The sequence below is a fragment of the Mus pahari genome, chromosome 4 (genome assembly GCF_900095145.1).
Source record: "Mus pahari chromosome 4, PAHARI_EIJ_v1.1, whole genome shotgun sequence".
NCBI classification, from domain to species: Eukaryota; Metazoa; Chordata; class Mammalia; order Rodentia; family Muridae; genus Mus; species Mus pahari.
The window spans coordinates 80629983-80644793 of NC_034593.1; the positions used below are offsets into that span (position 1 = coordinate 80629983).

General features: G+C 45.2%; 1 protein-coding gene across 2 annotated transcripts in view; it reads left to right on the forward strand.

Annotated features, from left to right (window-relative positions):
- The window catches only part of Nup210l (nucleoporin 210 like), a 108638-nt gene that overhangs the window by 65150 nt on the left and 28677 nt on the right, over positions 1–14811 (forward strand). For both annotated transcript variants that reach the window (XM_021196630.1, XM_029538124.1), the window contains exons 21-27: positions 2275–2403; positions 4319–4446; positions 5952–6084; positions 8941–9003; positions 10384–10563; positions 11101–11181; positions 12083–12214. In XM_021196630.1, coding sequence (XP_021052289.1) covers positions 2275–2403; positions 4319–4446; positions 5952–6084; positions 8941–9003; positions 10384–10563; positions 11101–11181; positions 12083–12214 — 846 coding nt within the window. The remainder of the gene's footprint in view (positions 1–2274; positions 2404–4318; positions 4447–5951; positions 6085–8940; positions 9004–10383; positions 10564–11100; positions 11182–12082; positions 12215–14811) is intronic.

Consider the following 14811-nt stretch of genomic DNA (forward strand, 5'->3'; position numbering starts at 1 on the left):
CCTGCCTCAAGTTTATTTGTGAAAACAGCACAGGAGACTCTTGGAAACTGTGTGCCTGGGGGGGGGGTGCCATGTGGAAACTATGTGCCTGGGGGGGTGCTACATGGAAACTGTGTGCCTGTGGGGGCGGGTACCATGTGGAAACTGTGCCTGTGGGGGTGGTAGAGGTCACAGCAGCTACCATGAGGGGTGGTTGTGCCAGTCCATCAGTTTTCTCAGTGACAGTGTCCTTTGCTGTGGGGTCTTCACAGGTGCACAGGCAACTTAGGGCGCCTGAGATGGAGGGGGCAGTGGCCTTTGGCTGGCAGTCTTGGACCCTGGCCGTGTAACCAAGAACCCACTTTTCATGTTTGGTGTGGTTGATGAAAACACACTCATGGACTGGACAGAGCTTGTGCGGGGACCCTTCAGCATTTTGTGTATGACCTCACTGGGTTTGACAACCGCCTTGACCCCTTGTGACCATCGCCCATTGCCTTCACATTCTTTGCCTACAGCTTCTTTAGGCCTTTTATTTTTTTATGCTTTCTGACAAAATGCATGTTCCTTAGGAACTTAGGGTTCATCCCCCGTAAGAGATTCCTGTCTTTGAGCTGAAGAGATGGCTCAGCAGTTAGGAGCCCTGGCTGCTCATTCAGAGGACCCCGGTTCAATCTCCATGGAAATTTACCACTATAATTTCATCACACCTGTGTCATGAAGGATTTTGGCTTTTGTCAACAGTGTTTCCTACATCTACTGAAATAACCATGTGATCTCTCTCCTTGAGTCCATGTAGATTATGGATGACACTTATTAACTTGTACACGTGGAACCAGCCTTTCATCACTATGCTGTTGATTACAGGGAACAATCTTTTTTATGTGTTCCCTTTTTTAATAATATGCATTGATGTTTTTCCTGCGTGTATGTCTGTATGAGGAACTGGAGTTACAGACAGTTGTGAGCTGCCATGTGGTTGCTGGGAATTGAACCCTTCTGAGGAGCAGCCAGTGCTCTTAACCGCTAAGCCATCTCTCCAGGCCTCAATGTGTTTTCTTTTGTTGTTTTTTTCATTTTTGTCTTTCTGAGACCTGGCCTCTCTCTCTCTGTAGCCCTGGCCATCTAGGAACTCACTCTGTAGACCAGTCTGGATTCAAACACACAGAGCTCCACCTGCCTCTGCCTCCCTAATGCTGGGATTAAAGGTGTGCACCACCACACCTGACTTGATGTGTTCCTGAGTTGCTTTTGTTTCACTTGGTTTTTTCAAAGGTTTTTAAGATAGAATCTCACTGGTTGCTCTGACTGGCCCAGTACTCATTATGTAGACAAAGCTGGTCTTGAACTCACAGAGATCCGCCTGTCTCTGCCTCCCGAGTGCTGGGATTAAAGGCGTGTGCAACCACGCCCGGCTTTATTACTAGTTTTTAAGTTATGTGTGTACACATGTTTCAGTGTGTGGGTTTGTGCACATGAGTGCATGTGGCCACTCAGACCAGAGGAAGGGACCTTGTCCTCTGGAGCTGGAATCATGCCATATGGTGCTGGGACTGAACTGGGTCCTCTGCAAGGACATTGTGTGCTCTCGACCGACCACTGAGCCATCTCCCCATCCCACCCCACCCCGCCATATTTGCTTTTAAAATTGGAGACTGGGACACTAGGTGCGGACACAGGATGATCTAAGCACTCTGTCACACAGTAGCTTCAGTACAGAGAGTCTGTTAATCCATTTCCACTACCGCTCGCAATCATAGCTGTCTTAGTTAGGGCTGTGTTGCTGTGAAGAGACACCATGACCATAGCAACTCTTATAAAGGACAGCATTTCACTGGGGCTGGCTTACAGTTAGAGGTTCAGTCCATCATCATCATGGCATGAAAGCATGGCAGCACACAGGCCGACGTGGTGCTGGAGAGGTGGCTAAGATCTTTACATCTTGATTGGCAGGCAAAAGGAAACCACTCTGGGCTTAGCTTGAACATAGGAAACCTCAAAGCCCACCCCCATAGTGACACACTTCTTTCAACAAGATCACACCTACTCCAGTAAGGCCAAACCTCCTAATAGTGCTATTCCCTATGGGCCAAGCATTCAGACACAGCACGTGAGTCTGTGGAGGCCATGCTTATTCAAACCACCACAATAGCACATATTCATTTGATTTTTATCCATGAAATCTGTTCCTGCTGATAACTTAGATATATGTTAGATACTACTGAATTTCCAGTTCCTAACCTCTGTTTCCATGTGTGGTTTTGCCTCCACTAAACACCACCTTCTTCCTTCTAGTTAGTTCCAGCACATCCTGGATTTCTAACCCTGAAAGTGTATGACCTGTGCCTGGCCTACTTGGGTCCAGCAGTGGCCCAGGTCAGGGTGTCAGACATACAGGAGGTCGAGCTGGATCTGATTGATAAGGTGAGAGTTGTTTTTTCTGATGAAGCCAAAGAGTTGTTTCATGTCAGGAATGACAAGCTTAAGTCATTGCCCCTACATTATCTTAACGCAGTCTCTCCTCAGCTACAGTTCCCACCGAGACCTTAGACTAATAAAATGCCAGCCCTTAAAGACCACTGTTCTCCGGTCCTTTTGGCCATTGTCCACTCTCACCCCTCAAGAGCGTGTCCTCTTCTGCAATCAGCTGTCATCTTTTCCACAAAAACAAATCAAATGAAACAAAAACCACCATTCCAATGTTAAGCATAGTGAAAAATAAGATAAATAAATGGGTACTTTAGGAGGCTGGGTTGATTTATTGTTTGCTGAGAGGAGTCTCACCTATAGCCCAGGCTAGCCTAGAACTTACTATGTGCAACCCATACTGTTTCAGTTTCTCCACAATTCTCCCAATTGTAAGCTTCAGCCTTAATTCAGGACCGATAAGCAAAATGTTAAAAACACACTTAAACCAGGCATGGTGATGTGTACTTATAACCCCAGCACACCAGGCATGGTGATGTGTACTTATAACCCAGCACACCAGGCATGGTGATGTGTACTTATAACCCAGCACTTAGTACTCTGAAGATCAAGACATGTGGCCACCCTAGGCTACACTAGAAGACCTTGGTTCAAAAACTAAAAGGGAGTTGTGAAGAAAATATAAGCCTAGTGCAATGCTAACAAAAAAATTAATTTTAAAATATCCAAGAAGGAACATGGCATGGTGGTACATGCCTTTAATCACAACAGAAGCAGAGTCAGGCAGATCTTTGTAAGTTTAAGGCCAGTCTGATCTATATAGGGAGTTCCAGTACAGCTAGGGATAACCAAGGCTACACAGAAAAACTGTCCTCTCTCTCTCTCTCTCTCTCTCTCTCTATATATATATATATATATATATATATATATATATATATATAGTTTCTAATGTGTATCCCTGACTATTCTAGAACTCACTCTTTAAACCAGGCTGACCTCGAATTCATAGAGATCTATAAATTTTTAAAAGCCTAGAAAAGACTGGGGATATAGGTCAGTCCATAGAGTCCTTACCTGGCCTGCATAAAGCCCTGGGTTCACTCTCCACACCAGTACACCCGGTGTAGTGGTGGAAGTCTGTAATCCCAGGAGGTGAGGACATCCACTGAATAGTGAGTTCAAGGCCATGTTAGAATACAAAACCCTATCAAAGCAACAACAAAATCCAAAAGGAGGGCATAGAGGCTAACTCCTATAATCCCAGAATTCAGGAGGCTACGATCGCCATGAGTTTGAAGCTAACATGGGGAACACAGGGAGATCCAGACCAGCCTGGGCTACAGGGTTAGACACTGACTTAATGAGAGAGAGAGAGAGAGAGAGAGAGAGAGAGAGAGAGAGAGAGAGAGAGAGAGAAATATCCCTGAATGCAGGAGGTAGAGTCAAGCAGATCTCTGTGAGTTCATAACCAACCTGTTCTAAATAATGAGCTTCAGGCCAGCCTGGGCCACAGAGTGGGGAGGGAAGAAGGGGAGACACAGGCAGAGATGGATGACTAGGTGGCTCACTGGTAAGGGTACCTACTGCCAAGCCTGAGGGTACCTAGACCCACAGGTGAAAGAAGAGAATAACTCCTGTAAATTGTCCTCTCATCTCCCTGGCACTACGGTGCATACAGGTGTGTACATACATTCAAGTAAACACATGTAATTAGAAAGAAAGGAAGGAGTGAATGAATCCATGGGGGGGGGGGGGGGGGAGATGAGGAGGACAAATAGTATACACAGCTTTGGGATAAGTTGACCAGAGGCATACCAGGAACATCTGGCATGCACAGAAATGTCTGCCCCTCTAAATGTAGCCATCCTTACTTAACGGACGCCTGTCACTTGCTGCCTTTTTCAACTACTAGGTTGAGATCGGTAAAACCGTGTTAGTGGTGGTCAGGGTTCTTGGCTCTTTCAAACACCCTTTCCGGAACAAGTACTTCAGAAACATGGATGTCAGGCTGCAGCTGGCATCTGCCATCGTCACCCTGAGGTGAGTGCCACTCAGTACCTCTCCTCTCCTCTCCTACGATGAGAGTCTCCCTCCTTGTGGCCTCAGTGTCCCTTATTCATCCTGGCTGGGTGCTGTGGTACACACCTGTAACCCCCGCATTCAGGAGGCTGAGACACAAATATCACAATTTTAAGGCCAGATTGAGTTATACAGGACTCCCTCAAAAGTTAAAATAATGGGGCTGGAGAGGTTGCTCAGTGGTTAGAGCACTGGCTGTTCTTCCGGAGGATCTGGGTGTGATTTCCAGTGCTTGCTTGGTAGCTTACAGCCTGTTACAGTCTGTGGCTCCAGTTCCAGAAGATCCAACACCCTCTTCTGGCCTCCTTGGGCGCCAGACACACAGTGATACACAGACATACATGTAAAGCAAACACCCATACACATAAAATAAAAGCATAAAATTAAATATTAAAATTAAAACATTCAAGATCCCTAAATGCCTTGTTTAAGCACTAAATTATGTCATTGCTGTTTTTGTTTTCTGAAACTCTCCTTGGATGTTATCTTCTGGGAGCGCCTCAACCTGGAAGACCGTCAAAAATTGGCTAACAAACTTTCTTGATAGTCTCCTTCAAAAAAGAAGGCATACAAGAATTCCCTGAGGGGGCTGGAGAGATGGCTCAGCAGTTAAGAGCACTGGCTGCTCTTCAGAGGACCTGAATTCAAATCCCAGCAACCACATGGTGGCTCACAACCGTCTGTAATGAGATCTGATGTCCTCTTCTGATGTGTCTGAACTACAGTGTACTCATATAAATAAAATAAATAAATAAGTCTTAAAAAAAAAAAAAAAAAAAGGAATCCCCTGAGCACAGTGGCTTACACCTGTCATTCCAGCTTTGGGAGGTGGAGACAGGAGTGTGAGTTCAAGGCCATCCTGGGTTCTATGAGATTCTGTCTCAAAATGCAAAGAGAAAGTGCTCGGGAATTTGGTCCTCACAGTGCTGCCACTGTTCTTATCACACTTAATCCTTTCAGGAACTTGTTGCCATCGCAGGAAATTAATCTTGACTCTGGAGATTCACTTTCTGGAAGGTTCATTTAGCAAGAATTAAAATACATTAAGCATCTTTTTTCTTTCTTTTTTTTTTTTATTTATTATATGTAAGTACACACTGTTGCTGTCTTCAGATATTTCAGAAGAGGGAGTCAGATCTCATTAAGGATGGTTGTGAGCCACCATGTGGTTGCTGGGATTTGAACTCTGCACCTTTGGAAGAGCAGTCGGGTGCTCTTACCTGCTGAGCCATCTCACCAGCCCTACATTAAGCATCTTAGAAAGATGAATTACTGATCCTTCTCAAAGCCAGACCTCAGCAGGGCTTAGTGGCATTTTTAATTCATCCTTTACTCCCAGCAACAGGAGGCAGAGGAAGGCCGATCTCTGTAAACTCCAGGACAGCCAGGGCTGCATAGAGGCACGCTGTCTCAAACAAACAATGGCTGCCAGATCTTTCTCACTGGTGCCACACGGATCTTTGCAGGTTAATGGAAGATCAGGATGAGTACTCTGAAAACTACATGCTCCGTGCTGTCACTGTCGGACAAACCACACTTGTAGCCATTGCCACAGACAGAATGGGGAGGAAATTCACATCAGCGCCTCGGCATATCGAGGTGAGTAAAGTCCCTCGTGTCCTCGCGTCACAGCATTTATACACAATATGTTTTTGGGTTTTGGGGGGGAGGGGTTGGTTTTTTTGTTTTTTTTTTTCGAGACGGGTTTCTCTGTGTAGCCCTGGCTGTCCTGGAACTCAATGTAGATCAGGCTGGCCTCAAACTCAGAAATCCGCCTGCCTCTGCCTCCTGAGTGCTGGGATTAAAGGCATGCACAACCACTGCCCGGCTATACATAATATCTTTTGCTGGGGAATTTCCTGTGTATAATTAATTATTTTCTTCCCTCCAAGATTAATAAACACATGGGATATAGTTCTTGTAGAAAGTTTAGAATGCACACACAAAAATGTTATATGTATATATGTGAGTACATATATCTGCATGAGCTGGTGCCTGATCTGAGGGCTGATGGCACTTGAGTTTATAGAACACACAATAGAGAGAGAACTGACTCCTGGAAGTTGTCCTCTGCCTCCACACATATGACACTTATACACATACACACTAATAAAAATGAATTGATAAGTCAGACATGGTAGCATCCGCCTTTAGTCCTAACACTGGGGAGTCGGGTGGATCTCCATGAGTTCAAGGTCAGCCTATACTACATAGTGTGTTCCAGGGCAGCCAGGGCTACATAGTAAGACCCTGTCTCAAAAAAAAAAAATCATTAAAATTAATTATATTCACTTTCTCTCAACCCCCCTTTTTTTTTTTCATTTTTCAACGATTTCTGTGTATAAGTGTTTTGCCTGTGTGTGTCTGTGCAACATGTAGAAGGTGCAGAAGACAGGCCAGAAGAGGGTGTCAGCTCCTCAGAGACTAAAGTTACACGCAGTTGTGAGCTGTCATGTGGGTGCTAGGAATCAACCCTGGGTCCTCTGGAAGAAGAGCCAGTGCTCTTAGCCACTGAGGAGCCTTTTCTTCCAGCTTCTTCCTCTCTCTCCTCTCTCTCTCTCTCTCTCTCTCTCTCTCTCTCTCTCTCTCTCTCCCTCTCCATCAGATTCCTAAGCTCAGCGATCCTCATGCCTCAGCCTTCTCAGCAGACAACCACAGGCATGTACCAAAAGCTCTTTCCATAGGTATATTTTATGTTATGATAAGGTCTCACTTTGTAGTCCAGGCTGGTTTAGAACTCACTATGTAGAACAGGTTTGCCTTCAACCCAGAGAGGTCTACCTACTTCTGCCTTCCAAGTCCTAAATTAAAGGCATCACCATGGCTAGCCTCTGAATAATTTAATGTAAATAATACAACCTTTTTTTCTTCTTATTTGTTTTTTGAGACAATATCTCATGTATTCCAAGCTGGCTTTGGACTCATTATCCTGAGTGCTGGGATTACAGGCATCTACTACCTACATCCCATTTTATATGGTTCTAGGAACTAAACTCAGGGTTTCATGCATGCTAGATAGGTCCTCTACCAACTGAGCTACATCCCCAACCCTACCTACGGTTTTCATCTTAGTCTTATATAAAAAGTAATTTCCTAGGGCTGAGAGGATTGCAGCAAAAGCATGGAGACCTGAGTTCATTGCCCTGTGCCCACATGAAAAGCCAGGCCTAACACACACCCTTCATCCCAGGCCTGGGGAGGCAGAGACAGGCAGGTCCAGGGAGCTTGCTGAGCAGTCAGGCTAGCTCAGTCATTAAGCTTCAGGTTCAGTGAGAGACTCTGTCTCAAAAAAATAAGGTAGAGAACGGTTCAAGAAAGTTGACCTCTGACCTCCACAAATATGCACACAATGTACACATATACAAACATGAAGACGTTATCTGTAACTTAAACAACCCAGCGAATGTTTGTACAAAGTAACTTCTTATGCCATTAAAAGATTATTATAGGACTGGAGACATGGCTCAATGATTAAGAGCACTTGTTGCTCTTGCAGAAGACCTAGGTACAGTTCCCAGCATCCACAGGGCAGCTCACAAAACCATCTCTAACTCCAGTCTCAGGGGATCTGACACCCTCTTCTGGCCTCTGAAATATGGTGCACTGACATATATGCAGGCAGAATACCTATACATATAATGTAGAATTTCTTTTTCACTTTCAAAAAGATCATTGTAAGACAAAAGCAGGAGGACTGGTCTGCATAGTCAGTCTCTGGGCAAGCCAGGTCTGCATGGTGACACCGCCTGCAAAAACCAAGATTGATAGATACTTGGAAGATAGAGGCTAGAGTTGTAGCTTGGTGGTAAAATGCTTGCCTAGTGTTCATAGGACCCTAGGTTCTATCCCCAACATGAAAAAAACAAAACAAACAAACAACCAAAAAGAAGCCAGACTTTTACATTTTTAAATGATGTATTTACTTTTATTTTCTAAGTCTTAACTGGTGTTTTGCCTGCATGTGTGTCTGTCTGAGGATGTTGGATCCCCGGAACTGGAGAACAGACAGTTGTGAGCCACCATGTGGGTGCTGGCAGCTGAACCTGGGTCTCCCAGGAGATCAGCCAGTGCTCTTCTGAACGCTTGCTCCAGCCCCCGTCCTGAGAATGAACCATGTTGTTTTCTCTACTTTATGAAAAAGAAGGAAGCTTTAAGTACAATCTTGTTTACATCTACTGTGTGTGGGTAAAGAACACTCATGCCACAGTTTGTGGAAGTGAGAGGGACCAAACCCCGGTTGGCAGGCTTGGTAGCAAGTGCCTTTACCCTGTGAATGGAATCTTAATGAGTAGGCAGAGTGAGTTGCTTAAACGCCGTTGAATGGGTTTGCTGGTATAAATAAAACCAAAGTGTGTAGTGTGGTGTTTTTGTTTTGTGCTGTGAACAGTTTCCTGAGGGCAAGGCTACAAACAGCAGAGCCCACAGCGGCTGATGCTGCCACTTTGTCTCCTCCAGGTCTTCCCTCCATTCAGACTCGTTCCTGAGAAAATGACCCTGATTGCAACTAACATGATGCAGGTGATCTTTCTTATGGTTTGTTGGTGGGTTTAGTTTAGTTTAGGTTTTTTGTTTGTTTGTTTGTTGTTTTTTTAAGATTTATTTATTATTACACAAAAGTACACTGTAGCTGTCTTCCAACACACCAGAAGAGGACACCAGATCTCATTATGGGTGGTTGTGAGCCACCATGTGGTTGTTGGGATTTGAACTCAGGACCTTCAGAAGAGCAGTCAGTGCTCTTAACCGCTGAGCCATCTCACCAGCCCTAGTTTTGTTTTTTTAAATAATGTATTTATTACTTTTGTAAGTGCATTGGTGTTTTGCCTGCATGCATGTATGTTTGAGGGTGCCAGTCCACTGGAACTGGACTTACAGACAGTTGTGAGCTGCTACGTGGATGCCAGGAATTGAAGCTGGGTCCTCTGAAAGAGCAATCAGTGCTTGTAACCACTAAGCCATCTCTCCGGCCCCTTAGTTTTGTTGTTGGAGACAGGACCTTGTTATACAGCTCAGGCTAGCCTCAGACAGGACCTTGTTATACAGCTCAGGCTAGCCTCATACTCCTGACAACCCTCCAGCCTCAGATTTTCAAGTAATAGGATTGCAGATATATGCCTGTGCTCTATGACAATCTATATCAATTATAGATGATTGTTTTTTAATGTTGAGGTTTATTTTATTTTATGTGTATGAGTGTCTTGCTTATATGTATATATGTGTATCACATGCAGTGCTCAAGGATGCCAGAAGAGGCATCAGGTCATGGACCTGGAGTTTCAAATGGTTGTAAGCTGCCTGCCATATGGGTGCTGGAAACCGAACCAGGTCCTCTGGAAGGGCAACTAATGCTCTCAACCGCTGAGCCATCTCTCCGGCATGCTGGCATGCTTTAAAGCATACAGAGTGCTTTTTAAAGCAGAAAACATGATTTGCCTTTTCAGTTTTACATGCATACATACCAACTGTCCTCCCCTGAATGCCCAGCACGGCTGGGTCTAATGAAGAAGAAGGGAAGTTCTCTGATCCATGATGCATGTGGCACAGGACTCTTTGAGTCCTGTGGGTCATTTGCAGCACACATTTCTTCTACACACACTTATTGTTTGCTTGTTTGTTTGTTTTCTAAGACAGGGTTTCTCTGTGTAACCCTGGCTGTCCTGGAACTCACTTTGTAGACCAGGCTGGCCTCGAACTCAGAAATCCGCCTGCCTCTGCCTCCCAAGTGCTGGGACTAAAGGCGTGCGCCACCACCGCTCAGATCTTCTACACACACTTATGTTGATGTGGCATGTGCTAGCCTGGAAGTAGAGGAAGCCAAGTTACTTGAAAAAAAATATTAAGAAAAGAGGTGTGACTTGTTCTGTTCTCCCGGCACTCACTGGTCTTTCTAAATTCCAGATAATGTCTGAAGGTGGCCCTCAGCCCCAGTCCATCATTCACTTCTCTATCAGCAATCAGACTGTAGCTGTTGTTAACAGGAGGGGTCAAGTTACAGGGAAATCGGTCGGCACAGCTGTGCTCCACGGCACCATCCAGACAGTGAATGAAGACACTGGCAAAGTCATTGTGTTTTCCCAGGTATCCTTGCTCTGCCGTTTCTGCTCTCGAATCTTGGGGTCGAATCTTGGGGTGATGGGTGCAGGTGACAGTGAGGGTGCCAGCAGACCAGGAGTATCCTTCTGGGACCCTTCATCTGGCATAGAAAACTGTGGGCTAGCCGGGCGTGGTGGCGCATGCCTTTAATCCCAGCACTCGGGAGGCAGAGGCAGGCGGATTTCTGAGTTCGAGGCCAGCCTGGTCTACAGAGTGAGTTCCAGGACAGCCAGGGCTACACAGAGAAACCCTGTCTCGAAAAACCAAAAAAAAGAAAAAAAAAAAAAGAAAAAGAAAGAAAGAAAACTGTGGGCTTTAGTGGAGAACTCACAGAGTCCTTGGCACTGTTGTAAGATATGGTCCCTAGCCTTATAGAACTTTTTCAAAAGAGCAAAATCAAACATACACGATAGAGTTTGTTGTTGTTGACCATCAGAAACAGCATAACGAGCTAGTTGTAAGCATCTCTGTCAGCCCACAGAAGCCTCCCTGGCCTAAGCTTGCTCTCCTCCTGTTGAGCAGGATGAAGTCCAAATCGAGGTTGTCCAGCTCCAGGCTGTTAGGATCCTTGCAGCTGCAACCCGACTCGTCACGGCCACTGAGGTCAGTTGTACAAAGCAAGTGTGCATGTGGGTCCTCCTTCATTTCTCTCTCCTTCCCCCAAGTCTGCTGCTTTTATTTTTTTTTTTAAGATTTATTTATTTATTTGATTTTTTTTTTTGTTTTTTTTTTGTTTGTTTGTTTTTGTTTTTCAAGACAGGGTTTCTCTGTATAGCTCTGGCTGTCCTGGAACTCACTCTGTAGACCAGGCTAGCCTCAAACTCAGAAATCTGCTTGCCTCTGCCTCCCAAGTGCTGGGATTAAAGGCGTGTGCCACCACGCCCAGCTGTAGATTTATTTATTTTATGTATGAATACACTGTAGCTGTCTTCAGACACCCCAGAAGAGGGCATCAGATCCCATTACAGATGGTTGTAAGCCACCATGTGGCTGCTGGGATTTGAACTCAGGACCTCTGGAAGAGCAGTCAGCGTTCTTAACCTCTGAGCCATCTCTCCAGCACCTTATTTTAATGTTATGCATATGGCTGTTTTCCTACATGTATATCTATGTACCACATGCATGCCTGATGCCCACGGAGGCCAGAAGGCATTGGATTCCCCAAGAACTGGAAATACAGACAGTTGTTTACAGACAGTTTTGAGCCACCATGTGGGTGCTGGGAATGGAACCTGGCTCCTTGGGAAGAAAACCCGGTACTCTTAATGGCTGAGCCATCTTTGTAGCCCCTATATATGGGCTTTCTGTGATACAGGGTCTTATGTAGCCCTTGCTAGCCTGAAACCCAAGATGATCCTCATGCCTCAGCCTCCAAACCTCTGGGATTCCAGGTATGTGCCATCATGCCCAGCTCTGAGGTTGGCATGAAAGCCGTGCCCTGGCTCACTGTTGGGAGGATGCTAGGCAGGCAGGCCTGCAGCACAAGGGCGCACTTTCTTTTCAGATGCCAGTGTACGTCATGGGAGTGACAAGTAGCCAGACTCCTTTCTCCTTCAGCACTGCGAGCCCTTCGCTCACATTCCACTGGTCCATGAGCAAGAGGGATGTGCTGGATCTGGTACCCAGGCATTCAGAGGTAGGGATCCACGTGGTCATATAGTGCCATGAAAGTTTTAGGATTTAGTTTTAGTTTTTAAGTATGGGGCTATACATGAGTGCAGGCGTCCTTGGAGGCAAGAACCATCAGGTTCCCCTGGCAGCAGTGAACTGGGGTCCTCTGCAAAAGTGAGTGCTCCTAACTGCTGCTCTTCGGCCCCTGACCTTCCACAAATTTTGGGGGCGGGGGTAACAGGGAGTCATTATTTAGTACTGGTTGTCCTGGATCTCACTGTGTGGACCAGGTTGGCCTTGAACTTGCAGTGATCCTCCTGCCTCTGCTTTCTGAGTGCTGGGATCCCAGGCACACCATCATGTCTGGCCTACCTTAGGGGTCTTTTTGTTTCCCAACATTATGGATTGTTTATTATTTAGGCTTAAGTTGACATAATTTCATTAATGCAAAAGCTTATCATTTAAAAAATAATTATAACAAAAGCAGAAAATGTAGCTTATTTGTAATTCAAGCAAAAGACAAAAAAAAAAAATAGTAACACAGTGTCCTGTTTCTGGAATTTATTTTTGCCCAGGAACTTAAAATTCGATCTGGAATGATGTAAGCATCAGCTTCTCTTTTGTAGACTTGTGACTATTCACACCTGAGAATTTAAATCTCCAGAGTCTCTTCTGATCACTGATGACATTTCTCAGATCGCTGATGACATTTCTCAGATCACTGATGACATTTCTCAGATCGCTGATGTCATTTCTCAGATCGCTGATGACATTTCTCAGATCGCTGATGACATTTCTCAGATCGCTGATGACATTTCTCAGATCGCTGATGACATTTCTCAGATCGCTGATGACATTTCTCAGATCGCTGATGACATTTCTCAGATCGCTGATGACATTTCTCAGATCACTGATGACATTTCTCAGCCTGATTACTTCAGTTTAGTGCATCAAGGACTTTAGTGCTTTTCGTAACTTGGTGATGTGCATAAAGTATAGGCATGAGGTCTCGAGTGTTTAGATCTTAAAAGAGAGAGAGAGAGAGAAAGAGAGAGAGAGAGAGAGAGAGAGAGAGAGAGACTGTCTTTAAACTGAGCATAGTGGTGCACAGCTTTGATCCTAGCACTCTTTGGTAGGCAGAGGCAGGTCTCTGAGTTCTAGTCTAGCCTGGGCTACATAGCAAATCTCAGACTAGCCAGAGCTATACATTATTTCAAAAATAATTAATAAAAAGAAAAAGACTTTTAAGTTTTGAAGATGGTTTTCATGCCCATCCCATCATACCTCACACTGAAGCCTGAAAAAAAGACAGAGGAGAACCACACAGACCTCCAGAGGGACGCCTTTCTTCTCTCCCATTTCATCCTCTACTGTTTGAAGCCATCTTTAGAAGCCACTTGCACCTTTTCTGTGAATGACTGACTTGGAGATCACACAGAAGAACGCTTGGAGTCTTGCCAGTCTTGGCTGACCAGCACAGAGCCTTGCCTTAGGCTGCCCACGCTGCTGGGAACAGGAAGGGAAATGAGGGAAGAAAGCCAGTCCTTAAATGGGGTGTGGTAGAATATAAAGGGGCAGGGGGTGGGGAAGGAGGGGATGTTGTTTAATATAAAAGTCACTTACTTTTACTATTATGTGCCTTGGTCTTTTGCCTGCATGTACATACATCTTTGTGAGAGTGTCAGAAGTTCTGAATCTGGGGTTACAGACAGGCTTGAGCGGCCATGTGGGTGCTGGAACCCGAATCCTCTGGGAGAGTGCCAGTGCTCTTAACTATGAGCCACTGTTTCTCCAGCCCTGCTAGAACACACTTGGAATCCTAGAATTTAGGAGGCTGAGTCAAGAGGATTGAAAATGAGGCTAGTTTAGACAACATAGTGAGACCCTTTCCAACCGGGTGGGGGCAGGAGGGAAGGAAAGAAGGAAGGAAGGAGAAGAAAAGGCCAGTGTGGTGGTGTATCCCTATAATCCTGCACTAGAGAGGTGGAGACAGGAAGATCAGAAGTTCAAGGTCATCATGGCATACATAGCAAGATCAAGGCTGCTCTGGGGTATATGAGATTTTGTGTCAAGGGGCTAGAGAGGTAGCTCTTTCAGAAGACCCAGGTTTGATTCCCAGCACCCACATGGCAGCTCACAATCATCTAAAACTCCAGTCCCAGAAGATCCAACACCCTCTTCTGGTCTACATGGGCATTGCATACACACATACAAACACACATACACACACACACACACACACACACACACACACACACACACGCTCACGGTGCACAGACATACATGCTGGCAAAATACCCATACACATAAAATAAAAATGAAAATAACTGGACAGGAGAGATGGCTCAGCAGTTAAGAGCACTGGCAGCTCTTCCAGAGATCCTGAGTTCAATTCCCAGCAATCACATGGTGGCTCACAACCATCTGTAACAGGATGTGATGCCCTTTTCTGGCATGCAGGTGTATATGCAGATAAAGCATCTATATACATAAAAATAAATATTTTTTAAAATCCCATATACATAATATTTTTTTAAATCTCAAAAACAAGCTGGGCGTGGTGGTGCATGCCTTTAATCCCAGCACTCCGGAGGCAGAGGCAGGTGGATTTCTGAGTTCGAG